The following is a 26,877-nucleotide window of genomic DNA, read 5'->3' on the forward strand; positions in this document are numbered from 1 at the left end:
TAAAAAAAAAAAAAAAAAAAAAAAAGCAAGCCTGTGTTCACTGTAAACTCAAGGTCATATCTCAATAATGACAATTATGTCTGAGCATACGTCCCCTTAAAAATTGGGTTGCTGTGAAATAAAATAAAATAGATAGTTGTATTTCTTTACAACTGCTTGGTAACTCAATTCGTAAGATGTGAACTGTGTTCCAAATTTTAAAACAGTATCTTTCTTTACTCAGGAAAAAGTGACCGTCACCCAGCAGCCTTGTCCCCTGTGGCTTCGCGTCCCCGCTGCCAGGGCTTCAGGGCCAGTTCTACTGGGATCTGAATTCATACACAACTGAGACAAAGGTGGCTGTGAGTGCCCGGCATGGGATTTTACTCGGCTCTCTATTTTACATATGGTACTTAACTGGATAGATGATTTATAAAGGAAGAATATTCCTGTTTCAAACTGGCCTCTAAGGAGTCGGCTATTTTATACCACATTAATCACTAATAACTTTGCTATCAGTGGTCGCACAAAGGTTCAGACATGCTCTTGCCTACTTCATCGACTACAACAATGATTCTCAACCTGTGGGTCACAGCCCCTTCGAAAGCTGCACGTCAGATAGCCAGTGTATCACTTACATCACTTATTACAGTTATGACGTTGCAACAAAAAATTATTTTATGGTTGGGGGTCACTACGGCACAAGGAAGTGCATTACAGATCACGGCATTACAGCTGAGAACCACAGGGCTATAAGCTCTCTATAGTTCCCATGCGTAACATTCACTGCTTACACCTACGAATAAGGCAGACATTTTTTTTTTTGGAAATTTTCACATTCAGCTATCTGACTAGGTTATGGTTTATGGTTATCAAGAGGGTACCTGTGGGAGTGTGTTCTCTCCTTCCACCATCTGGGTTCCTAGGATCTAACTCAGATCATTAGGCTCGATGCCAAGTGCTTTATAGCAAGTATCCTTAACCTGCTGAGCCATCTCACCAGCCCCAAGGTAAGGTAGTTTTCAGAGTAACTCAGTAATTGACCTGATTCAGAATCAAGGACTCTGAAATAATTTCATCAGCACTTTATAGGATTTAAAAAAAATACGTATTTTATTCAATTTTATTTATGTATACGTGTGTTTTGTGTGAGTTTATGAGCACCGTGTGCACGCAGGGGCCCACAGAGTCCTGGGGGAGCAGGAGTGCCAGCAGTTGTGAGCTGCCAGTGGTGGGTGCTGACACAGAACCTGGAGCCACCAGGGAAGCAGTGGGTGCTGCCAACTTCTGAGCCATCTTTCCAGCCTCACATGACATGTTCAGTATTAGCTGAATTCACACAATGTCAACACGCAACAATAAGTTGCAGTTGTGCAAAAGTATCTCCAAACTGGGTTTCAGTGAAAGAAAGAAAAGAAAACCAGGGCAGGATTACATAATAACGGCTTCTCAGTTTGCTGTGTGAAGCTCTAAGTGGCAGAAATTAAAAGGAGAAAACTCCCAAATGTATTTAAAAAATACGTGGGTTTGCTTCTTACAAATGCTCCAAGCATTTTATAATTGAAGATCTAATGGTCCGTGGTGCTTTCCAACACTGACAGTGCAGCTGACTAAGGAGCGAAGAGAAGTTCTAAGTATAAATGGCAACCCTTTCCACTCTGACAGCCAGCTCTGAAATGCCACACACCAACTGTTTATGTGGGAACAAGACATCTCAGCGGAAGCTGTGCGAGGACACCTGTCAACACCGTCACAGTGATGCCCGCAGTGGGGACGCCCGGTGCCCCTGTGTGCCCTGGGGATGACTCATGTCCTTCCAGTGCACACTTACCCAGCTGTCTTCATCTGGCACCACAGCAGCAAGGCATCCTTAGCAGACTTTTTCTCTTTGTTATCTTCAGTCTCCACACTGATATCCTGGATCTAAAGTTTAAGAAGATATATTAGGCAAATACCCAACTGATCTATCTGCCCGAGAGCCACTGAAAAACAGGTTTGCATTTATATGAAACAGATCAAAGTCTGGTCTTGTACACATTATCTGCTCTACACGTCAGTAAGAACTGTCAGGTTCACCTCAGATCCTCCAGAACTAGGTTTCCTATTCTCCACACAAAGCCAGAGAGATGACTGGCTCCATCTGTGCCTCCATAGCACCTATTAAGAGGCCATGTATGCCCCCCCCACCCCAGGGCCCATTTTTGAAACTACAATAGTGGGTGATTTCTCATAGAAACCAGAAAAGTATTTTGCTGAGGGTGAGGTGTGCATCATTTCCTATAAGATAGACAGAACCTGTTTAAAAAAAAATGCTACGCTTCCACATTCTCTATCTTGTAAGTTCACAAGTTCAACATTAGACATTGTGATGGTTTAAATATGCTTGACCCTGGGAGTGGCACTATTGGGAGGTGTGGCCTTGGAGTAGGTATGTCCCTGTGGGCGTGGGCTTTAAGACCCTCTTCATAGCTACCTGGAAGCCAGTATCTGCTAGCAGCCTTCAGATGAATATGTAGAACTCTCAGCTCTTCTTACACTATGCCTGCCCAGATGCTGCCATGTTCCTGCCTTGATGATAATAGACCGAACCTCTGAACCTGTAAGCCAGCCCCAATTAAATGTTGGCCTTATAAAAGTAGCCCTGGTCATGGTGTCTGCTCCCTCCCCTCCCTCCCTCCCTCCCTCTTCTCTGTGTATGTGTATCTGTGTGTAACAGCATGTGTGTGTCACAGAATACTTATGGAAGAGGTCAAAGGACAACATATTTCCGGAAGTTAAGTTTCTTCCTTCCACCACATGGGAAGGCCAGCTGGGCCCTGGAGGGGTCTCTTAAGGGCTTTCCCACCTGGGCACTTCAGCGTCTCCATCTCACCGAAGGCAACAGTAGCTATCTCACAGCACTATTGTGGTTAGGTGGTTGTCTGCTCTCATCTGGCTGCTGGTGTTTTGAGATGGGATCTCATATAGCTCAAGCTGGCTTCAAGTTATGCACTGGGAAACTACCTTGAATGAGTAACTACAATCCCACTGCCCCTCTCGCCCAACAGGATTACAGGATTGTTCTACCATGCCCTCTGAAAATGTTAGTTCTTGGGATTAAGAGACACCTATCAGTTATATGATTTTAGATAAATGTTACTAACTGTAGTTTGTGCTTTTGCCCCCTTTAACTAAATTTGGGACAAGAGGTGGGAATACAAGTAATGACTCAATAAAATAAATATAGTGAAAGAAAGCGCACAAGGCCAGCTACCAACACTCCAGGCCAGGCACTGACACCAGCAGCCTTTGCTTCTTGATTCAAGAGGGGAAAGTATGTAGTATGCATTAGCAGGTTTGAAGTGAAGAAAACACAAACGACAGTCATGTTTATTCAACTCAGTTCACTCTGAGAAGTCTGAAGAAGACCGTGTACTCCAGCCCCCTGACACGGGATTCATCCTCCATCAAGGGGCCACCATCAGAACAGCCTTCCATGTTCCTATCAGTGTAGGCCACGGCAATAGATGTCAGATATCTTCAATAGTAATTCCCCACTTAGCCCCCTGAGACTCTTTGGAACTGGGCCCTAGGAATCTGAATTATTAAGATGCTTTCTCAATGGCAGCAGTGAAGGCGGATGACAAGTCTGAGTTGTTTCACTTTGTAACTCTCCCTCTCTACACAGAGGGGTCCAGAACACTGCTAACTGGAAGCCTAATCTTAGGAAGGCAACAGAGATGGAAAAGCATTAATCACAGTTAATTTTAGAGTTTGAGCAGGAAAACTAAGACAGTTAAAATTTGGCTTTTGATTTTTATTTCTCCCTCCCTTGTGTGAGATGTTTTTGGACACGAGGACTTGTGCAGGAGACAGGACTTGTGGGAGATGTGTGGAGAGTAACCGGACACCAGGGCACAAGCTTCACATTGTAATTGAAGACAAGAGCACAAAGCCTGGACTGTGACCCGGAAGTAAAGAGAGGTGCTTCTCCTGCGCCCTGACCCCAAAGCATCGCAACATGGGGGCAGCCTCGAGTGGACCCACACATGGCTCGAGGCAGCTGCACGGAGTGAGAGGCCTTCTCGTACATGCTTTTACACTGATGCTCCGTCAGTAGTCACCAGTTCACGTCCATCAAAGGCCCTTCGGCTCTTTCCTCCTAAAACTGCCCCTCTGCACCCAAAGGGGGTGAGAGGATGAAAATGGAGCCCTGTCTTATATGGGCCGCAATCTGGCAAAGCCTAGATAGCCAGGAGTACCCAGAACTAGTCACACTGCTTGACCTTTGCTACTGAAAGCCGAACAGCAGAGATCAGATGTTCAGAGGTACTCCTTAGGGACCCATGTCACCAAGTCCCATTTGACAGGAAAGCCACGTATGTCAGGGGCAGTGAAATGTAGAAGAGCACGGTAGCTCTGCCATTCTTCCGGGGTGGCATCAGCCTGGTCCCTGTGGAGCAGAAAGCTCGCATGTGGAAAGCTGGTCCACATTCTTTAGGCCAAACTCCTTACCTGGAAGCGCAGGATGATAGTCCAGATGAGGCCGAGGGTCAGCCGGTGGTTCCCATCCACAATGTCATGGGAGCCCATGTTCTCAAGATGGACTCTCTGCTCTTTCAGGAACTGAAGAGCCTTGTCGACATTCTCCAGACAGTGGATCCGCATCCGTCCCTTAGTGGGTTTAGGCTAAAAAACAGAGACCAGAGTGAAGACACTTTATCCAGAAGGGCAGAGGAGCTATGCCTGTCGTGGTTTGTCCAAACCCAAACTAAAATTTGTGTGCATTCGTTTGGTCATGGAGTCTCAGTGCTGCTGCTGCTGCCACTGCAGAGGTAAATGACACTGGTCATAAGACCTAGGACTAGAGTCAGTTCAAAGGAGAATAACACTGGCTGCATGACCCAAGGCTGAGAGTCACTACTAAAGTTTATAAGGCCTGGTGGCACAAGACTGAAATCCCAGCTACTTTGGAAATTGGGACCCTAAGTTCAAGGCGAGCATAAACAACTGACTGAGACTGTCTCAAAGTAACCACAATGAAGCAGACTGAGCACACAGCAGAGTAGTGCAGCGCTTGCTTCACATGCAAGGTCTCAGGGCCAGTATCCACCACCCACCCACCAATTCTCCTGTACTCCAGGGTGCAAGTTTTTCTAGCTTGTGTCCTATTTGCTTCAGAGAGGTCTTCTCAAATGTTTAAGGCCTAGTATGGTGCTCAGACGAATTCACGAAACAAAAAACTATTCAAGAGATAGCAATGATTTCTCCTAATTACAAGGATTCCAACAAGAGATGAGCTGCTACCTGCTGACCTAGTTGATTTCCTTTGTAAACAGAAGAGGACACAGAAGGGATTCCTGGCAAGGTGTTCTTTCAGGGAGGGAAGGAGGCTTAGGCCGTTCCCTCCCACCTCGGCCATTCCCTCCATGGAGATACAAATGAACCTTGAAAGCAACCAGGAGAGCAGATCTGAAATGCTGGACAGAGCAACAGCCCCTAGGATTTCCTCAGCCTACGGAACCACACAGATACAGAAACACACACACACACACACACACACACACACACCCCTACCTGCTGGGTCTTGATGGTCTCGGTTCCTGAGTTATAATGTCTTCAACTCAAAGACATTTAAGTCAATGGCCACTTCCAGCTAGAGATACCAACAGTTTGTAAACTCCCCAAAGCTATACACTCTCCAGGGGTACAAAGATAGTTTAGGGGTTATGAGAACTTCCTGTCAGAGTCCCAGCACTGACATGGTATCTTACAACCATCTTTATCTTCAGTTCTGAGATCCTCTTTTAGCTTCCACAGGTAACACACAGACATGATTCACATATATTCAGGCAAAAACACCCATACTCCCCCCTCCACACACACATACACACAACTTTTTTTAAAAGGAATTCCAACTAAACAGGATACCTCTGTATCTGTTGGACTGTATCTATAGTCAGTCCTCTGATAAAAGCCCTAGAACCTTCAGTACATGATACTGATGTGTCTAGCTCAGGATGAGCTTCAGAGAATGCTTTCTTCCTAGATAAACCTGCCCTTCTATCCTCTGGCTACTTAACGTGAGCCACTGTTCCTCCTGGGTCCAGCTGGGCCTCAACCACCTTAGGTTTCTGAAGCCCTCATCTGAAGACCCCCTTCCCTTTCTGTCTAGCCCCAAGGCTTTGCCTCTATTTGTCTGACACCTTAGTATATATATGGTTCCTCATTAGTTCACTCTCCACATTTATTTAAGTATGCCCCAAATTAGTGGGGGGTACAAGTTCTTCCATGGCTGATTGTTTGAAACAAAGTAAAGTTTCCCATTTACAAATAATACTTAGAAAACATGTACAAAACTGACTTAGAAATCAGTCTACAAACTCTTGTCTCAAAAAAAACAATACATAAGACAGGCATGGAGGCACAATGCCTTTAATCCCAGTACTCAGGAGACAGAGGCAGGCAGATCTCTGAGTTCGAGGCTAGCCTGGTCTACAGCGCAAGACTACACAGAAACACTGTCTAGAACAAAAAAAGAAAGAAAAAACAATTTTTATTTTCGGTTACTATCACTTAACAAAGGCCATGGAAGAAAAGGAAAGGAAAAAAAAGAAAAGGAAAGAAAAGTAAAACAAAAACAAAATTCATTCTAAACAATTCAATGTGGGATTTAAGGCTTAATTCTCATGGTAAATCTTACTTTCTCCACGCAAACTCAAGCTGTTCTGGAATTAATAGTTGCAAAACCAATATAAAAAAACAAAACAAAACAAAATACTTAAATTGTGCGTGTGTGTGTGTGTGTGTGTGTGTGTGTGTGTGAGTGTGCGTGTGTGTGTGTGTCTGTACTTGTCTTCTAAGAGACTGATTAATAGAGTAAGACAACAAAAATAAAGGCAAAATCAGTAAACAGCAGGCAATCGAGCCTAACGATATCTTTGATTGAAAACAGCAGGCACTGGAGAAGACCCAAGCCTCTGGAAAGATTTACCTCAGTCAGAGGGGACTTACTTCTGGCAGCAGCAAGGCAGAAAACTGGCTATCTTCCCTAAAATTGTTCTTTGTCACAGAGGCATGGAAGGGTTGCAACCACAGGCAAGCTCTGACCTTGGTTATGACCTTTAGCATAACTTCACTGTTGACATTTCGCTAGGTCCCTCTCTCCAAATGCTGACTATATGGAGGGTAAAACGCCCACTTTGGTCCCCATCTCATGTGTCCTTGAGATCAAGTCAGTTAACAGGGTCAGGCACAGGTTCTGTGTTCACACTTTTTCCTGCCAAGATGATGCTAGAGTATAGGATAGTCTATATTTTTAATAAAATTGTGACACACAACCTTCATGAAGAGTTATGATCTGCAGTGATTTCAGAACAAGGCACTGGGATGGAATGGTTTTATTTCTCATTAACTGATTCCCAACCAACAATAGTCTGATTGCTCTGCGACCACACAGCTGACATGAGGGTATAGAAGAATACTTTTGGATATTGGGCCAACCCTGCAGGTGGGAATTCCTCTTCTCAAGAGCAGATCACGTTCCATGGCAAGGCTGCCTGAAGCCCCTGAAATGTATCTAGTTCATTTTGTGAGGCTAAATCCAGATCATGTTCAGGATCACTAAAACTAACTCCCTGCTTTTCAGGTTCACTAAGTAAAAACACGTGCATATAGAACTTCCCCTCTGTAAAAGAACCTGAAACTTCATTAATAAAGTAAACATGAAAATTCTAGTCCCTCAAACATTTATCTACTATCCTCTGCTGAGCTAGTGAGAAGGGCTAAGGACTACCATACTAGTAACTGGCACAGGGCAGCAGACAGACTGCAGGCGTCTGTTTCTCCAGGGTTTGGAGGGAAGGTGCAGAAAACCAGAACAGACGGAATGTCTGACTGCAGAGTAAACTAGGACATTAGCTAACACAGGAAGCTTTGGAATCTGAATATGCAGGAATCCTTTTGGGGCTCACTGAATCTTCCAGAATCCCATACACCAAATAGAGAGCATGCTCAAGTCAGTAGGAGCTTTATCTCACTAGAACATGAACAATTAGACTGTCTACTGTATAACCAAAGATGGCTGATAGAAATAAATCATAGAAGAAAGCAAAATTCTCTGACACTGACTACCTGAGAGGGTGGAGGTAACAGGTGTCTTCCATTCTCTATCCCTAGTCTCCTAGGTTTCTCAGTCACTGAAAAACTGGGGGGGGGGGGGGGGGGAGAGGGAGAGAGAGAGAGAGAGAATGGATGCATATGTGTGGTGTAAACAGAGATGGGTATAGTGGTACACACTGTAATCTCTGCTCTTGGAAACTGGGGTAGGAGGATTGTTATGACCTCTAAGCCTGCTTGGGCAATAACAGAAGACCCTGTCTCATAAAACTAAAATGGGTGGTGGTGGTGCACGCCTTTAGTCCCAGCACTCTGGAGGCAGAGGCAGGTGGAGCTCTGAGTTCAAGGACAATCTGATCTAAAGTGTGAGTCCAGGACAGCCAAGGTTATACAGAGAAGCCTTGTCTTGAAAAAAAAAAAAAAACAAACACACAACCTGCCCCCCCCCCACCTTCCTGCTTCTTTTGCAAATAGCTCAGTGGTTTTTTCCACTTAGATAAAGGCAGATGAGGCCCCAGTCATGAATTATATGGACATTGTCAGAACCATCTGTCTGTCTTCATGAGCTCTGGGCAAACATTTTACTTCCCAGGGCCTAAAAGACTGGACAGTACTAGAAAAAAAATTAAGCGTTCAAGCCAATCCCTATCTGTGTGACCTTTTATCATTTTGTCAAAGCTACAATTCAAAGCATAAAAAAAGTAAACAAATCTACAAGGTTAAAAAATTAAAACATAAACAAATCTACAAGGTTAAATAAAGAGGGAGGAAAAGACTTGACAGATGGGAAAAAGAAAAGTTTAGTCATAAAGATTACTTTCTGTAAGATGTATATCACAATAATTCTAGTATAGGTTCTAAAACAAGTCTCCCTGAAGAAATCAATAGACAGCTGTTTGGCTTCATCCCAGCGTGGAACCACCACCCCACAGAAGCACCACGGTCCTGAAGCCATCTGCACAGGGCTCACTGATCTAGAAGACCCGTCCTGAAGCCATCTGCACAGGGCTCACTGATCTAGAAGACTGGGGTGGTGAGGCCTGTATTCTGGGAGTGCAAAGCATGACAAAGCAAGCCAAAAACACTCTGCAAAGACAAGGCTTGACTATCTTCTGAAGGCAAGGGAAAAAAGTACTGCCTCCATTTCTGATGTTTAGAGCTGCGGTTCTGTTCATAGACTCCTAAGAGAGGGCAACAGTCAGAGGTGTGCACACAGATCCACAGAGGCTCTGCGGTGGCCGTCAGGTTAGATAGAGGCCCTGCTGACGGCCCCGCCAGCCACTGGCGTGTCCCTGGGATGTCAGTACACAGTTGGAGCTCTGTCCCAGGCTTCAGCTTGGCTCAGGTGCAGCTCCACATATGCAACCTCATGTGCTCCGGGTGGAAAACAGGGCATATATTTTCAAGCCAAGGCAAGCCAAAACCTGCTGGGCCCGTCACGGGGAGTGGCAGGCTCCTCTGGCTTAGGCATACACACAAACGTCACAGACATACAGTTTTCACTGCAAGCTAACAGTTTCTCTGCCCAGAAGAGCAGGGTAAATTTATCAGATGCTCTGTTCCCAAGGAGATGACAAAACATAAGTCACCATCACCCTCTCCCGCCCCAAACAAAAGAAAAGCAGAAAATAAAAAGTAAAACTGGCAGAGGCCACTGGACTCAGTCTTGCCACCTTGAGATGGCAGCTCAGATTTTTCCAAAGAATCATCAGTAAGACATAAATTTAGAGCTCCATCCATGGTCTCATGTAAGTGGCAGATTCATCTCAGAGCCAGCATCCAGGCCTGGCCCTTCCATTGCTGGCACTGTACCTTAATAGAACCATAAAGTAGGATCTTCCCTACAAAATACACAGGCATCTCAGAAAGGAAGCTACATTACCACACCCTCAGAGCCTGGTGTTTTAATGCCATCACCCAGAATCAATGTGTCTGCATCACTCTGTTCTGTCCAGAAAACGTTCTTAATTGCAGACTTCATCAAGAGACAAGCCCACACTGGTTACGGGCGCTCACCAGCCTCTCTCCAGAGAGCACCTCCAGCAGCTTGATGAGCATCCGTCCATCTCGAAGGTCGGCGTACAGATCTGTGATGCGGCACGACACGCGGGCAAGGTGGGAGTTGACCCATTTGGTGAAGGTCTTCTTCTGTACGGCTTCACGCTCATCTGTAAGCAGAGGAGAACGCGCTTTACCACCAACCTAGCACTGGCGACAGCACTGGCGACAGCAGGTACATGCCAGCAAAGCCCCACAGCCCACATAGCAGGAGTGCATCGGCACAACTAAACTCCAACAAAACCCCTACGTAGCTCTCCACTGCCTGGGAATGCTGGGATTCGGACAACCTTTGTGCACGCACGTCACCTCCCAGGCTTACAACCAGCAGAATCCAGCAGGTGGTGGCATGGGCTGTGAGGGAAGTGAGCCACGCTGCACACTACGGCCCAGGCAGAGATTCGAGGCAGCAGGAAACTGCTTCCTTTGGGTTCAAAAAGCTAAGGTAACACCTGGCAAGGTAAGTTTACTTCTGACCATGAATTAATGCCAGGGGTCTTCAGAGATTCAGGCACGTGTGCTCTGGACAACAGAGGAAACAGGCAACCGAGTAGTGAAGATACCTGTCCAGTCAATTTAGGGGACCCTCAGAGCCCAGTGTTTCTGCCTTTAGTGTCCTCATCTACAAATTAAGCATACAATGATCATATCCAGATGTGTAACTACTCACTGAAAATTCAAGTAATCCAGAAAGCAGTATTTAAAATTTCAAGTCTTAGTGAACCAGGTTTTGTCCAACTCAAATCTTAAAACTCTCAACACTAAATCCTAAAACTGGCCATCTGAATCACACACAAATAGGCTCCCAAACTCTTTGTTTCTGCAGGATGTTGGGAATGAGGTTGCTGAAGACTTGCAAGAGGCACTCAGAGTGTACCCTGGAGCCCCATTCCCGGCTGTCGGTGACATACCCTACCCCACTGCTGGCACCTGGTTCTAATGCTTTGTCTTATTTCCGCTGCCAAAAGCCTCACTTATAAAAACCTGAGGGTCCCTGCCTCGAGCTGGCTTTGACTGGTAATAAAGCGCTGCTGCACAGCCAATGGCAGGGCAGGGACATGGGGTGGGACTTTTAGACTGCACAGTTAAGGGGCTGAGGGAGGAAGAGAGAGAATGGCCTCGCAAGGAAAACAGACTTACAGGCCTGCTGCCATACAAGGATGGGGAAAGTCGCCTTCCCCAAGTGTGTCTGGAGTAACAAACATGAAATATAGATTTTAAAAGATGCCAACTCAGGAATACCAGAGATGGGGTATGTGCTAGCTGTGGGGGACTTTAGAAGTGCCCAGCCACTGAACTAGTCCAGGCATGTCAAAACTAGCCCTAGCCGGCATGTGTCTTTCATTTGTGAACCCAGAGAGCTCTTCAGCAGGTGCAGTGCTTGAGCAGCAGGGAACCAAAGCAGTCACTGCTATGCATGGTGACCAATGTAGGGCTCGAACCCACAACCCTGAGCTTAGGAGTAGCATGCTTTACTGACTGGGTAACTGGGCCCCTTTGAGCAGAAGCCCTACTATTAGTAAAACTTTCCTTATGGATGCTTACAGCATACGACTTGACGGAATAAGCAGAGAACACAACTGCTGTACTGAAAAAAAAAAAAAAAACAACACCCCACCAGATAGTATGTAAAACTCCTACTGATGGCTGTATGGTCAGTGGGTACTGGGTTCCTAGACTGGACAGGGGAACAGTCAACAGTCTAGTATTTGGACAGCTGTGCTGAAGCTTCTACTGTTGTATTCCAAGCCAAGCACCTGCCAGGACTCCTGGGCCTCCTGCTGCAGGCAGCCAGTCTCTGAGGTCCAGTCTTTCCCTAAAGCCTATGCATCCAAAAGAGGGCCTTTCTTCCAGGACTAATCAAACCGGGCTGTGGTGGCGCACGCCTTTAATCCCAGCACTCAACAGGAGGCAGAGGCAGGTGGATTTCTGAGTTCAAGGCCAGCCTGGTCTACAGAGTGAGTTCCAGGACAGCCAGAGCTACACAGAGAAACCCTGTCTCGAAAAAGCAAAGCATAAGAGGACTTATGGGACATATGGGGGGGGGGGTGTGCTGGGAAAGGGGAAAGCTTTTGGAATGTAAACAAAGAATATAGAAAATAAATAAAAAAAGAAAAGGCAAAGCAAAACAAAACAAAACAAAACAAAAAGAAAAAGAAAGGACTAATCAGAAACAAAGGACCAGAAAGACTGGCGCTGAGGGAAGGAAGACAAGGCACAGCAAAAGGAGCTAGCTGTGCCAGTGACCCGAGAGAGGCCGAGATCACACGGTGAACCATCTTAACAGTCACCATCAGGAATGGCAACTTTACCACTACAGTGGCAAGTGCAGTTTTTGTAGTTGTTTGCCTAGAGCTTGGCTGTTTTGAAAGATTAGATCAAACCACATCAAGAGAATATCAAGCTAGGGATATTTTCTAGACTGTACCTAGAAGACTAATAATTCCTAATTCAAATATATTTAGGTCTAATTCCTGTAAAATTAAAATTTCTTGTATATGCTGCAAGGAGCTGAAAATGTCCTTATCCTGATGGATATCCTAGGCTATTTGAAGGTTTGGGGTTCAAAGTCACTACCACACCCAATCTATGAAGAGAAGATCATCAAAATAGAAATCTGCTTAGGTTAAAATATTTCTCAATAAACTAAAGTGTAAAGTATGCTCCACAGCCACCACCGTCCCTGTGGGGTAACTCCCACATTAAAGAAACTCTGGTAGCAGCGTCTCTCACTTCAGGAGGAGCAGAAGCCCTGCCCCAGAGTTAGAGCTCAATCCCACGCCATGTCCTCCATGAAGAGGCAGAGGCAAGGGTGGGAGCAGAGAAACTGAGCTCGAATAAACCACACCCAGATCTGTGTAAGAGGCTCCCCAGAGCCGCAGTGTACCTCAGAAGCTCTAGAACGGGGGAGGGAAAGAAATTAAGAAGTAAAAAGAATGAGAGGTTTAGTTCTTCCTGTCTGTGCCTCTCCTCGAGTTTCAAGTTGAGGAAGAGTACTTAAAAAAACAGACTCTAAGGCGGCCCCCACCGCACTGAGAAAGGCAAGATGCTGTCCAAGGACAGGACATGGACCGTATGCCCTTCGGAGGAAGGGCAGAAACAAAGCCAGGCCAGCCGACTGCGTCATCCTACATCGAGTGAGCAGAACCACACACTTCGGAAGCAGGAGAGGGGGTGGGGTGGGAGTCTACCTCTTGGCCCAGTTAAGGAGGAGGGAACTGTCCCTGGAGACCCAACCCTTTGTTCCACCCTTCCCGGGAAGGGGAATGACCTCATGCCTGTACTCCCTCTACCGCCATCCCAGAGAGGCTAGAGGAGATAAGCCAGACGCCTGCAGGGGAGCAGGCAGGGGAGCAGAAGGCTGCTGGCGGAGACAATGGACGGCAATCCAGAGGGTTCCAAGCGCAAGCTGCTGTAGCTGGCCAGGCCACAGGAAGGCAGTGGGTGGACAGGAAGCAGCAGCACTGTCCAGTCCTACAAACTGAGGAGACCACAGCGAGAAGAGTGAGGAGGCCCTGCACACGCCACACTGACCTGGTTTTTTAGACCAGAGGCCGACTATGGTCCATGGAGAACATTAAGCAGTGCTTATCAACAGTTTTGAGAGTGGTGACTGAAGGACAGGTGCTACTAGCAGCTAGAGTGCAGAGGCCAGGTACACTACTCAATACTCTGCACAGGACAGCCTCGATAACAAAGAATCATCCAGGTCAGGGCTGAGAAATCCAGTTTAAGGGTCCTGGGCGTTTATCAGTGACAGTAGGAACTCAAGTGTATCAGACTGTGTGAGCCAGAAAAGAACTCTTGAACTTAGGGTGTTGTTCAGGCATCTTTCTCTCTGGGTACAGCAGAGCCTATGAGTCTGACAGTTTACTAGCAGAGAGGGCTGCCTGCAGGCACGCTCATTCCACAGGAAGCTGGAGACTGAATGGAAAAGCAGGCGCAATCCTCTGTGACTCAGGATGTTGGCCGGCATCTGGCTCCCCCGCCATTTCCACCCTCCCTGTACCCGTGAAGGGCCCTGTATGGCTGTTACCAATTCCAGTCATACAGATATATCATTAGAACTTGCCTAAAGGCTACCTAGTATCAAACAGGATTGTAAAGTAGTCACTGAGGTATCCAGACATTTTTAACTGCTCATTAAATTCGTTCCTGCTATATCCCCCACCAAAGAAGCAGTCTCAACTCAAATCACTTAAGAAATTTATCAGGAATGGTAGGATCAGATAACCTAAGGTTGAACAATCCTTTAGACGCCATCTAAATGCACTTTCTTGAGTGAAATAATCTCTTCTTCAACACTTGAGTAGTCACTTAAAAACCACAGGACCACTTGGTGAGTTGGTTCTAGGCCATCCTGGACCACTGTAGTAAAAGCTTGATTCAAAATAAAATGTAGAAAGAAGGCGCTGGGGTAGCTCAGTGGGCAGTGCTTGCCTAGCATGTGCAAGGTCCACGGTCCAATCAAAACTATCCTCTAAACTAAAAAGATAAATGAGTGAAATTCAGACAGGGTTTCTAAAACCACATGTAAACATATGTGCCAGGAGATTATACAACAGATTGTAGATGTCTTGTTTCTAGCTTTTACTACAACGAATGGCAATTAGTTAGCAGTGACTATAACCCAGGCCCAGATCTAAGTATCTAAGATTCTTACAACTGCTCCATGAGGTAGGAACTGACTCAAGCGGGCTGGCTTGAGCCAGGCTTCTCAGAGACTGAGCAACAGTATCTCACGTACAAACTGAGGGGAAGGAGGACAACATGAGGCAGAATCACCATCATCTACTGTCCTAGCCCAAGTCTGAGTCTGCTTCATCTCTGACACCGAAGACTAGATCAGCCTCTGTAGCCATCGCCTAAGAGAGCAGGTTTCTTCCTCCTTCATATCAAGACCCCCAGATTCAAACACTCCTCGGCATCATCTTCCACAATGAGTTCCACAGCCAGCACATCCAGAGACAGTGATAGTGGGAAATATAAAGCAAAGAAAACGCAAGAACAAGCATGGTTAGAGAGTGGGGCAGAGGTGGAAGGCCCAAACTAAGAACGAATGGCACGTTCCAAGTTCACTGGCCCCAAACCAAGTTCATACACCTCTCATGTGCACACACACTCCAGCAAAACCATCTCTGCAGCTGAGTGTGAAGACCCAACCAGGTAGGCTGGTAGCTCTACAAACTCAAAAAAAGAATTAGCTAACTCTGGTCACTCAGAATAACCAAGCAGACAGGGAACTCCTGTCAAGAGATGGTAACAGAATCACCAGCTCTGACCACTGAAGGAGTGAATGCAATCCTGTGACTGGACTCAAGAGGACTCTCGCCACACTGTAGCAGCAACAACACACCACACACCACAATGCATCTGCACTGCCATTTCATTCAAGTTCCCTAGAGCCTTAGAGTCACTACCAAAAGACTTCTGTAACAGAGCCCAAAGGCTCAATGTCAGCATCCTGAGTGGTGGGCCTGGTGCCAGGAGGGGAGGGTGGTTCACACACTAACCTTTTCCCATTCTTCAGCCACATACAAGGGGACAGTAAACTCAGCCCATCCTCTAAGTGTTTCTCCTTGATTCTCTGTTTTACATTATCTGATAACTTGAATTTCATTTCATAGCAAATGTTTTAGAGGGTGATTTGGTATTTAGAACAGAAAATAATTTTACCTCTTGGCTAAACCAAAGAGCAGGGAGGAACATTCCCTCCATCACCACACCCTATTAGAAGTACCCAGTGTAATACACCAGTACCTACTCAGTCTGTAACAGCACATTTTCATAAATGGCCAAGTTATAGGATACAACACAGCTTTGAGGAAGACAAGGGCTTTGTGAGAACATCTCTCTGTATAAGATACTGCAACCATATTCACCAGATGCCAGTTCTGGCTGTGGGAAGAAATAGGAGTCAGGAAAGAAGGTGAAGGCATCAACACTCTGGGGGAGAGAAACAGTGCTACTTTGTATGTGCATTAAAGAGCCTTCCCTTGACGTTTAAAAAGTATCAACCATTTTTTTTCTTTCTGAGTTCTTTTTTGGGCGGGGGGAGGGAAGGCTGAGGAGGGAGAGAATCTCATCTTTTAGCTGAGGCTGGCACTGAACTGATAGCAATCTTGTGGTCTCAGTCTTCAGATCACTGGGATTATAGGAAGGTTCTACTACCATTCCCAGCTAAGACTACATCCTTATTTGTTTTTTACCAGATTCTTATTCAATTGTGCTAACATAATAGCTTGCCACCAGAGACGTAATGGTACAATTTTCAATCAAGTTAAATGCAGACTTGGGTTCAAAGTAGTAAAAGGAGTTGTAAGAATGGAAGGGGACATCATGAGGACATGTCCCATGGCTAGCTAATCTGAAAGTCAGAGTAAGCCAAGTTCTGTTTCTCTATCTCATATAAGTTCCCATATACTTAGTAAACTATACGTTTATCTAGGAAAACAAAAATGTTAAAAAGTGACCAAAAAAGAATTCAGAATAATTTCCAGTCTAGCCACCAAGTCCTTGCTCTGACTGACCCCCCCCCCCTTCCCATTGCTTCAGTTTTGCATTACTATTGAGCACTGGCCCACAGCACATTTTTAGAGGTACCTACTGCACTGACAGTTCTAACCACAAATCCTGGATTCCTGGGGCCCAAGGAGCCTTCCTGAAGGCGTCCGTCACGTTGCTGAGGGACTTCTCTGGCACTTCAGCCCTGTGCAGGTCTTGTTCACCACCTGAGCTCACTCCCAAGCACCTTCCTCCCCTGACTTTTGTTTGAACTGCTGCTCTCACTACAAAGTGCCTTCACCTCTTAGAGTCTTACCCACCCACTGGGCCGGACAGCCCCACATCAAATGTCACAAACACTTTTAGTGCCCAGGAAAGAGGTCTTTTAGGGAGGAGGGTGTGGAGACATGGGCTCCCTGTGTAACAGAGCCCTGGCTGCCCTGACCTTTGTACACCAGGCTGGCCTCAAACTCAGAGATCCACCTGCCTCTGTTTCTTAAGTACTGCTATTAAAACCATGAGCCATCCAGCCCAAGCAAAAGGGATGTTCTTAATAAACCTTCTGCAGCTAGTTGGTGGTTCCCTTGAAATCAAGGAGGGAAGAAATCTCCAAGCACAGAAACATATTCTAAAGTAATTAAACATTATCGGTGTGCAATAAACGTCTCACAATTGAAATGCTTTGTAATTGTTCTTTAATGTCTAAAATGTAAATACAATTAGATAAAGATGCCTAAAAAATGAACCTACAGAGTATGACAATTCTTGTTTTGAACTGTTATACCTGTAAAGCCACAACACACACACACATACACACACACACACACACACACACACACACACACACACAATTGTGTTATTTTAACACAGGAAAAGATTTACATAGAGCTGAAAAGATGGCTGCATGATTAAGAACATTGGCTGTTCTTCCAACAGACCCAGATTCAAGTCTGAGCACCCACACAGAAACTCACAACTGTCTTTAATTCTGTTTCAGGATATTCCTGACACCCTCTACTAGCATTACATGGTGCACAAACATACATTCAAGCAAAACAGCCACTTATATAAGATAATAAAATTTAAAAATTAACATAGCACTGGCCAAATGGTTCAGCAAATAAAGGCACCACTACTTAGCCTGATATTTAACTTTAACAGCCCCCCCATATGAAAGGAGAGAACTAGTTTCCTCAAGTTCTTAAGACCTCTACATATAGACTATGTCATCCACAAAGTAAACACACATGCACACACACACACATCAAATAAAATTTTTAAATGTAATGACTGAAACAACTGGTGCTGGGAGACTGAGGCAGAGCAGCTGGGACAGGGTCCACCAGGGCCCCACCTGTACCCAGGAGCTGGACAGTGCCATACCACTCCGTGCCAGGAGAGAGATGGTCACCAGGGGTGCTGACACAGGCTTGCAGGCACACCGGAGGAACACGCACCAGACAGAGAGAGCAGGACAAACTAATATCAGAGATAACCAGATGGTGAAAGGCAAACATAGGAACATTACCAACAGAAATCAAGGCAACATGGTACCATCCCAACCTAATTCTTCCATAACAGCAAGTCCTGGATACCCCATCACACTGGAGAAGCAAGATTTGGATTCAAAAATCACAGCTCATGATAGAGGGCTTCAAGAAGGAGATAAATAACTCCCTTAAAGAAATAAAGGAGATCACAGGTAAACAAGTAGAAGCCCTTAAAGAATTACAGGAAAGCACAACCAAACAGGTGAAAGAATTGAACAAAACCATCTAGGATTTAAAAATGGAGGTAGAAACAATAAAGAAATCACAAAGAGAAACAACCATGGACATAGAAAACCTAGGAAAGAAGTCAGGAGTCATGGACACCAGCATCAACAACAGAATACAAGAGATACAAGAGAGAATCTAAGGTGCAGTAGATACCTTAGAAAGCATTGACACGTGCTCGCTTCGGCAGCACATATACTAAAATTGGAACGATACAGAGAAGATTAGCATGGCCCCTGCCCAAGGATGACACGCAAATTCGTAAAATGTTCCATATTTTTACAGAAACCTGTACTCAACACAACTGGAGAATATGGAGGAAATGGACATTTTCTTAGACAGATACCAATTACCAAAATTAAACCAGGATCAAATAGACCATCTAAACAGACCCATAACCCCTAAAGAAATAGAAGGGATCATAGATAGGCTTTCGACCAATAAAAGCACAGGACCAGATGGTTTCAGTTCAGAATTCTATCAGACCTTCAAAGAAGACTTAACACCAATACTCTTCAAACTTTTCCACCAAATAGAAACAGAAGGAAGACTACCCAACTCCTTCTTCGAAGCTACTATTACACTGATACCAAAACCACACAAAGATCCAACTAAGAAAGAGAATCTCAGGCCAATTTCCCTTATGAATATCGATGCAAAAATACTAAATAAAATTCTTGCCCACCGAATCCAAAAACACATCAAAACGATCATCCACCATGATCAAGTAGCCTTCATCCCAGGGATGCAGGGATGGTTCAATATGAGGAAATCCATAAATGCTATCCACTACATAAACAAACTCAAAGAAAAAAAAAACACCTGATCATTTCATTAGATGCTGAAAAAGCATTTGACAAAATTCAGCATCCTTTCATGCTAAAAGTCTTGGAAAGAACAGGAATTCAAGGCCCATACCTAAACATAGTAAAAGCAATATACAGCAAACTGGTAGCCAACATCAAACTAAATGGAGAGAAACTTGAAGCAATCTCACTAAAATCAGGGACTAGACAAGGCTGCCCCCTCTCTCCATATCTTTTCAATATAGTTCTTGAAGTCCTAGCTAGAGCAATTAGACAACATAAGGAAGTCAAAGGGATACAAATTGGAAAGGAAGAAGTCAAACTATCACTATTTGCAGATGATATGATCGTATACTTATGTGACCCTAAAAACTCTACTAGAGAACTCCTACAGCTGATAAACAACTTCAGCAAAGTGGCTGGCTACAAAATCAATGCAAGCAAATCAGTAGCCTTTATATATTCAAAGGATAAGCAGACTGAGAAAGAAATTAGGGAAATGACTCCCTTCAAAATAGCTACAAACAGCATAAAGTATCTTGGGGTGACTCTAACCAAACAAGTGAAAGACCTATATGACAAGAACGTCAGATCTCTCAAGAAGGAAATCGAAGAAGATCTCAGAAAATGGAAAAATCTTCCATGCTCGTGGATTGGCAGGATTAATATAGTTAAAATGGCCATCTTACCAAAGGCAATCTACAGATTCAATGCTGTCCCCATAAAAATCCCAACCCAGTTCTTCATAGAGCTAGAAAGAGCAATTCTCAAATTCATCTGGAATAACAAAAAACCCAGGATAGCTAAAACTATTCTCAACAGTAAAAGAACTTCAGGGGGATTCAGTATCCCAGACTTTAAACTTTACTACAGAGCAATGGTGATAAAAACTGCATGGTATTGGTACAATGTCAGGCAAGCGGATCAATGGAATAAGATTGAAGACCCAGAAATGAACCAACACACCTATGGTCACTTGATCTTCCACAAAGGAGCTGAAAGCATCCAGTGGTAAAAAGATAGTCTTTTCAACAAATGGTGCTGGTTCAATTGGAGGTCAGCATGCAGAGAATGCAAATTGATCCATTCTTATCTCCTTGTACTAAGCTCAACTCCAAATGGATCAAGGACCTCCACATAAAACCTGACACACTGAAACTAATCGAAAAGAAACTGGGGAAGACCCTGGAGGACATGGGCACAGGGGAAAAGTTCCTGAATAGAACACCAATAGCTTATGCTCTAAGATCAAGAATTGACAAATGGGACCTCATAAAACTACAAAGTTTCTGTAAGGCAAAAGACACTGTCAAAAGGACAAAAAGTCAACCAACAGATTGGGAAAGGATCTTCACCAACTCTAAATCCGACAGAGGGCTAATATCTAATATATACACAGAACTCAAGAAAGTAGAACCCAGAGAACCAAATAACCCCATTAAAAAGTGGGGTATGGAGCTAAACAAAGAATTTTCACATGAAGAACTTCGGAGAGCTGAGAAGCACCTTAAGAAATGTTCAACATCATTAATCATTAGGGAAATGCAAATCAAAACAACCCTGAGATTTCACCTCACACCCGTCAGAATGGCTAAGGTCAAAAACTCAGGAGACAGCAGGTGTTGGTGAGGATGGGGAGAAAGAGGAACACTCCTTCACTGCTGGTGGGATTGCAAGATGGTGCAACCACTTTGGAAATCAGTCTGGCGGTTCCTCAGAAAACTGGGCATGACACTTCCTGAGGACCCTGTTATACCACTCGTGGGCATATATCCAGAGGATTCTTCAGCATGCAATAAGGACACATGCTCCACTATGTTCATAGCAGCCCTATTTGTAGTAGCCAGAAGCTGGAAAGAACCTAGGTGTCCTTCAACGGAGGAATGGATACAAAAAATGTGGTATACTTACACAATGGAGTACTATTCAGCCATTAGAAACAATGAATTCATGAAATTCTTAGACAAATGGATGGAGCTGGAGAACATCATACTAAGTGAGGTAACCCAGTCTCAAAAGATCAATCATGGTCTGCACTCACTGATATGTGGATATTAGCCTAGAAACTTTGAATACCCAAGACATAATCCACAAATTAAATGATGTCCAAAAAGAATGGAGGAGTGGCCCCTGGTTCTGGAAAGACTCAGTGCAAGAGTATAGGGGAATTCCAGAACAGGGAAGTGGGAAGGGGTAGATGGAGGAACAGGGGGGAGGGAAGAGGGCTTATGGGACTTGCGGGGAGTGGGGACCCAGAAAAGGGGAAATCATTTGAAATGGAAATAAAAAATATATCAATAAAAAAAACAAAGAATATAGAAAATAAAAAAAGAGAAAATTCAAAAAAAAAGAAAAAAAAGAAAAAAGAAAGAAAGCATTGACACAACAGTCAAAGAAAATGCAAAATGCAAAAAGCTCCTGACCCAAAACTTCCAGGAAATCCAGGACACAATGAGAAGATCAAATCTAAGCATTATAGGTATAGATGACAGTGAAGATTTCCAACTTAAAGGGCCAGTCAATGTCTTCAACAAAATTATAGAAGAAAACTTCCCTAACCTAAAAAAAGAGATGCCCATGAACATACAAGACACCTACTTCAAATAGATTGGACCAGAAAAGAAATTCCTCCTATCACATAATAATTAAAACACTAAATGCACTAAACAAGGAAAATTAAAAGCAGTAAGGGAAAAAGGGTCAAGTAGCATAGACAGGCCTATCAGAATTACACTAGAATTCTCACCAGAGACAATGAAAGCTAGAAATCCAGCCCTTCAAAGGATAATGAATGGAAAACACCAACAAAAGGAGGGAAACTACATACTAGAAAAAGCAAGAAATTGATCTTCTTTTAACAAACCAAAAAGAAGAGAGCCACACAGACATAATTCCATCTCTAATAACAAAAATAACAGGAAGCAACAATCTCTTCTCCTTAGTATCTCTTAATATCAATGGACTCAATTCTCCAATAAAAAGACAGACTGGAAACATAAGCAGGACCCAACATTTTGCTGCATACAGGAAACCCACCTCAGGCACAAAGACAGACACTAACTCAGAGTAAAAGGCTGGAAAACAATTTTCCAAGCAAATGGTCCCAAGAAACTAGCTGGTGTAACCATCCTAGCATCGAATAAAATCAACATTCAACCTGAAGTAATCAAGAAAGATATGGAAAGACATTCCATACTCAAGCGAAAAATCTACCAAGATGAACTCTCAATTCTAAACATATATTCTCCAAATACAAGGACACCCACATTCATGAAAGAAACTTTACTAAAGCTCATTGCACCCCACACAATAATAGTGGGAGACTTCAACACTCCACTGTCAAAAATGGGCAGATCAGGGAAACACAAACTAAGCAGAGAAACAGTGAAACGAATAGAACTTATGAACTAAATGGATTTAAGGGATATCTATAGAACATTTTTTCCTAAAACAAAAGAATATACCTTCTTCTCAGCACCTCATGGTACCCTCTCCAAAATTGACCATATACTCGGTCACAAAACAGACCTCAGCAGATACAGGAAGACTGAAATAATTCCATGCATCCTATCTGATCACCACAGACTAAGGCTAGTCTTCAATAACAACGAAAACAAAAGAAAGACCACATACACATGGAAACTGAACAACACTCTACTCAACGATAACTTGGTCAAGGAAGAAATAAAGAAAGAAATTAAACACTTTTTAGAATTTAATGAAAATGAAGGCACAACATACTCAAAACTTATGGGATACAATGAAAGCAGTGCTAAGAGGAAAACTCATAGCTCTGAGGGCTTCCAAAAAGAAACTGGAAAGAGCATACACTAACAGTTTGACAGCATATCTAGAAAGCTCTAGAACAAAAAGAAGCAAATACACCCAAGAGGAGTAGAAGGCAGGGAAAAAAAAAATCAAACTCAGGGTTGAAATCAACCAAGTAGAAACAAAAGAAATACACAAAGAATCAACCAAACCAGGAGCTAGTCCTTTGGAAAAAAAAAAAAAAAACCAACAAGATAGATAAACCCTTAGCCAAACTAACCAGAGGCTACAGAGACAGTATCCAAATCAGCAAAATCAGAAATAAAAAGGGAGACATAACAAATATTGAGGAAAATCCAAAAAAAAAAAAAAAAAATCAGATCCTACATCAAAAGCCTATACTCAACAAAAGTGGAAAATCTAGGTGAAATGGACAATGTTCTATATAGATACCAGGTATCAGAGTTATATCATGATCAAATAAAGGATCTAAACAATCCCATAACCCCTAAAGAAATAGAAGCAGTCATTAACAGTCTCCTAAACAAAAAAAACAAAAAACAAAAAACAAACAAACAAACAACAAAAAGAACAGGACCAGATGGGTTCAATGCAGACTTATAACAGATCTTCAACGAAGACTTAACCCCAATACTCTTCAAACTATTCCACAAGATAGAAACAGAAGGAACACTACCCAACTCATTTTATGAAGCCACAATTACTCTGACACTACACAAAGACCCAACAAAGAAAGAGAACTTTAGAGCAATTTCTCATATGAATACGATATAAAAATACTCAATAAAATTCTTGCCAACTGAATCTAAGAAAACATCAAAAAGATCGTCCACCATGATCAAGTAGGCTTCATCCCAGGGATGCAGGGATGGTTCAATATATGGAAATCCATTAGTGGAATCCACTATATAAACAAACTCAAAGAAAAAATCCACATGATAATTTCATTAGATGCTGAGAAAGCATTTGACAAAATCCAACACCCCTTCATGATAAAAGTCTTGAAAACATCAGAAATTAAAGGCCCATACCTAAACATAGTAAAAGCAATATATACTAAACCAGTAGGCAGCATCAAACTAAATGGAAAGAAACGTGAAGCAATCTCACTGAAATCACGGACACGAGACAAGGCTGCCCACTCTCTCCCTACCTGTTCAAAATAGTAATAAAAGTCCTAGCCAGGGCAATTAGACAACAAAAGCAAGTCAAAGGGATAAAAATTGGAAAAGAAGAAGTCAAAAGTATTACTATTTGCAGAAGATATGATAGTATACTTAAATGACCCCAAAAATTCCACCAGAGAACTCCTAAACCTGATAAACAACTTCAGCAAAGTGGCTGGATATAAAACTAACTCAAACAAATCAGTATCCTTCCTATACTCAACAAATAAAGAGACCGAGAAAGAAATTAGGGAAATGACACACTTCACAATAGTCACAAATAATATTACATACCTTGGTGTGACTCTAACCAAGCAAGTGAAAGATCTGTATGACAAAAACTTCAAGTCTCTGAAGAAAGAAATTGAATAAGATCTCAGAAGATGGAAAGATCTCCCATGCTCATGGATTGGCAGGGTTAATATAGTAATAATGGCCATCTTGCCTAAAGCAATCTACAGATTCAATACAATCCCCATCAAAATTCCAACTCAATTCTTCATAGAGTTAGAAAGAGCAATTTCTAAATTTATCTGGAATAACAAAAAACCCAGGATACCGATATTCTCAACAATAAAAGAACTTCTGGAGGAATCAGTATTCCAGACCTCAAAAAGTATTACAGGACAATAGTGATAAAAACTGTATGGGATTGGTACAGGAAGATCAATGTAATAAAACCGAAGACCCAGAAATGAACCCACACACCTATGGTCACTTGATCTTTGATGAAGGAGCCAAAACCATCCAGTGGGGGAAAAGGCAGCATTTTCAACAAATGGTGCTGGGTCAACTGGCAGTCAACATGTAGAAGGATGCAAATTGATCTATTCTTATCTCCCTGTACAAAGCTTAAGTCCAAGTGGATAAAGAACCTCCACATAAAACAAGATATACTGAATCTAATAAATAGAAGAGAAAGTGGGGAAGAACCTGGAGCACACAGGCACAGGGGAAATTTTCCTGAATAGAACACTGATAGCTTATGCTTTAAGATCAAGAATTGACAAATGGGACCTCATAAAATTGCAAAGCTTCTGTAAGGCAAAGGACACTGTCAATAGGACAAAACAGCAATCAACAGATTGGGAAAAGTTCTTTACCAATCCTACATCCAACAGAGGGCTAATATCCAATATATACAAAGAACTCAAGAAGGTAGACTCCAGAGAACCAAATAACCCTATTAAAAATGTGGTACAGAGCTAAACAACAAATTCTCAACTGAGGAATACTGTATGACTGAGAAACAGCTAAAGAAATGTTCAACATCCTTAATCATCAGGGAAATGCAAATCAAAACAACCCTGAGATTCCACCTCACACCAATCAGAATGTCCAAGATCAAAAACTCAAGGGACAGGAAATGCTGGAGAGGATGTGGAGAAAGAGGAACACTCCTCCATTGTGGGTGGGCTTGTAAGCTGGTAAAACCACTTTGGAAATCAGTTTGGAGGTTCCTCAGATAACTGGACATAGTACTACCTGAGGACCCAGCTATACCACTCCTGGGCATATACCCAGAAGATTCTCCAACATGGAATAAGGATATTTGCTCCACTATGTTCATAGCAGCCTTATTTATAATAGCTAGAAGTTGGGAAGAGCCCAGATATCCCTCAACAGAGGAATGGATACAGAAAATGTGGTACCTTTACACAATGGAGTACTACTAACCTATTAAAAGCAACGAATTAAATTCGCAGGCAAATGGATGGAGCTAGAAAATATCATCCTGAGTGATGTAACCCAATCACAAAAGAACACACATGGTATGCACTCATTAAGGGGATATTAGCCCGAAAGCTCGGAACACCCAAGGTACAACTGACAGACCATATGAAGCTCAAGAAGGAGGAGGAACAAAGTGTGGATACTTTGATCCTTATTGGAAAGTGGATCAAAATACCCATGGCTCACAGCCAACGAATAGAATGAACATAGGGTCCCCAATGTTGCAGGTAGGGAAAGGACCCACAGAGCTGAAGAGGTTTGCAGCTCTGCAGGAGGAACAATAACATGTATCAACCAGTACCCCCAGTGCTCCCAGGGACTAAACCCCAAACCAAAGAGAACACATGGTGGAACTCATGGCTCCAGTTACATATGTAGCAGAAGATGGCCATTTCAGACATCAACTAGAGGAGAGGCCATTGGTCCTGTGAAGGCTGGATGTCCCAGCATAGGGGAATGCAAGTCAGAAGGTTGGGGGAGGGAGCATGAGCAGGGAGAGGGGGGAGGGGATAGGGGATTTATACAGAGGTAAAGGGGAAAGGGGATAGCATTTGAAATGTAAATAAAGCAAATATCTGATAAAACAAAAACAAACAAAAAAACCAAACAACTGGTGCTGCAGAGATAACCCAGCAGTTAAGAACACATGAGGAACCAGGTTTTGTCTCCACATGGTGGCTCACAACCATCTATAGCTCCAGTTCTAGGGGATTCAATACTTCCTTTTGACCTCCTTGGACACCAGGCCTGCATGTGACACACATACATAAAATACAGGGAAAACACTCATACAAATAAAAACATAAAAGAAAACAAAACGTAAAACATTATTAAGACCCCAACAAAGCCACTTGTCATAAGACTAAAAGTTTTAATGACTTATCCATAAAAGCAAAATCCTTTATTCTTTCCCCCATCCCCCTTTTTAAGGAGGGAGAGAGATCCCAAGGAAAGACTAGGATGGGATGG

At 43.4% G+C, this 26,877-nt stretch overlaps 1 protein-coding gene and 1 non-coding gene across 3 annotated transcripts in view; one reads left to right on the top strand and one right to left on the bottom strand.

Moving 5' to 3' along the window:
• Sptbn1 (spectrin beta, non-erythrocytic 1) overlaps positions 1-26,877 on the bottom strand; it is a 169,563-nt gene that overhangs the window by 54,700 nt on the left and 87,986 nt on the right. For both annotated transcript variants that reach the window (XM_052199160.1, XM_052199161.1), the window contains 3 exons: positions 10,093-10,244; positions 4,474-4,647; positions 1,811-1,902 (listed from right to left, as the gene is read on the bottom strand). In XM_052199160.1, coding sequence (XP_052055120.1) covers positions 1,811-1,902; positions 4,474-4,647; positions 10,093-10,244 — 418 coding nt within the window. The remainder of the gene's footprint in view (positions 1-1,810; positions 1,903-4,473; positions 4,648-10,092; positions 10,245-26,877) is intronic.
• LOC127696966 (U6 spliceosomal RNA) lies at positions 18,588-18,694 on the top strand. Its single transcript, XR_007980387.1, has one exon. It is a non-coding gene; the product is annotated as a U6 spliceosomal RNA (small nuclear RNA).

Source organism: Apodemus sylvaticus, chromosome 11, assembly GCF_947179515.1.
Source record: "Apodemus sylvaticus chromosome 11, mApoSyl1.1, whole genome shotgun sequence".
NCBI lineage: Eukaryota > Metazoa > Chordata > Mammalia > Rodentia > Muridae > Apodemus > Apodemus sylvaticus.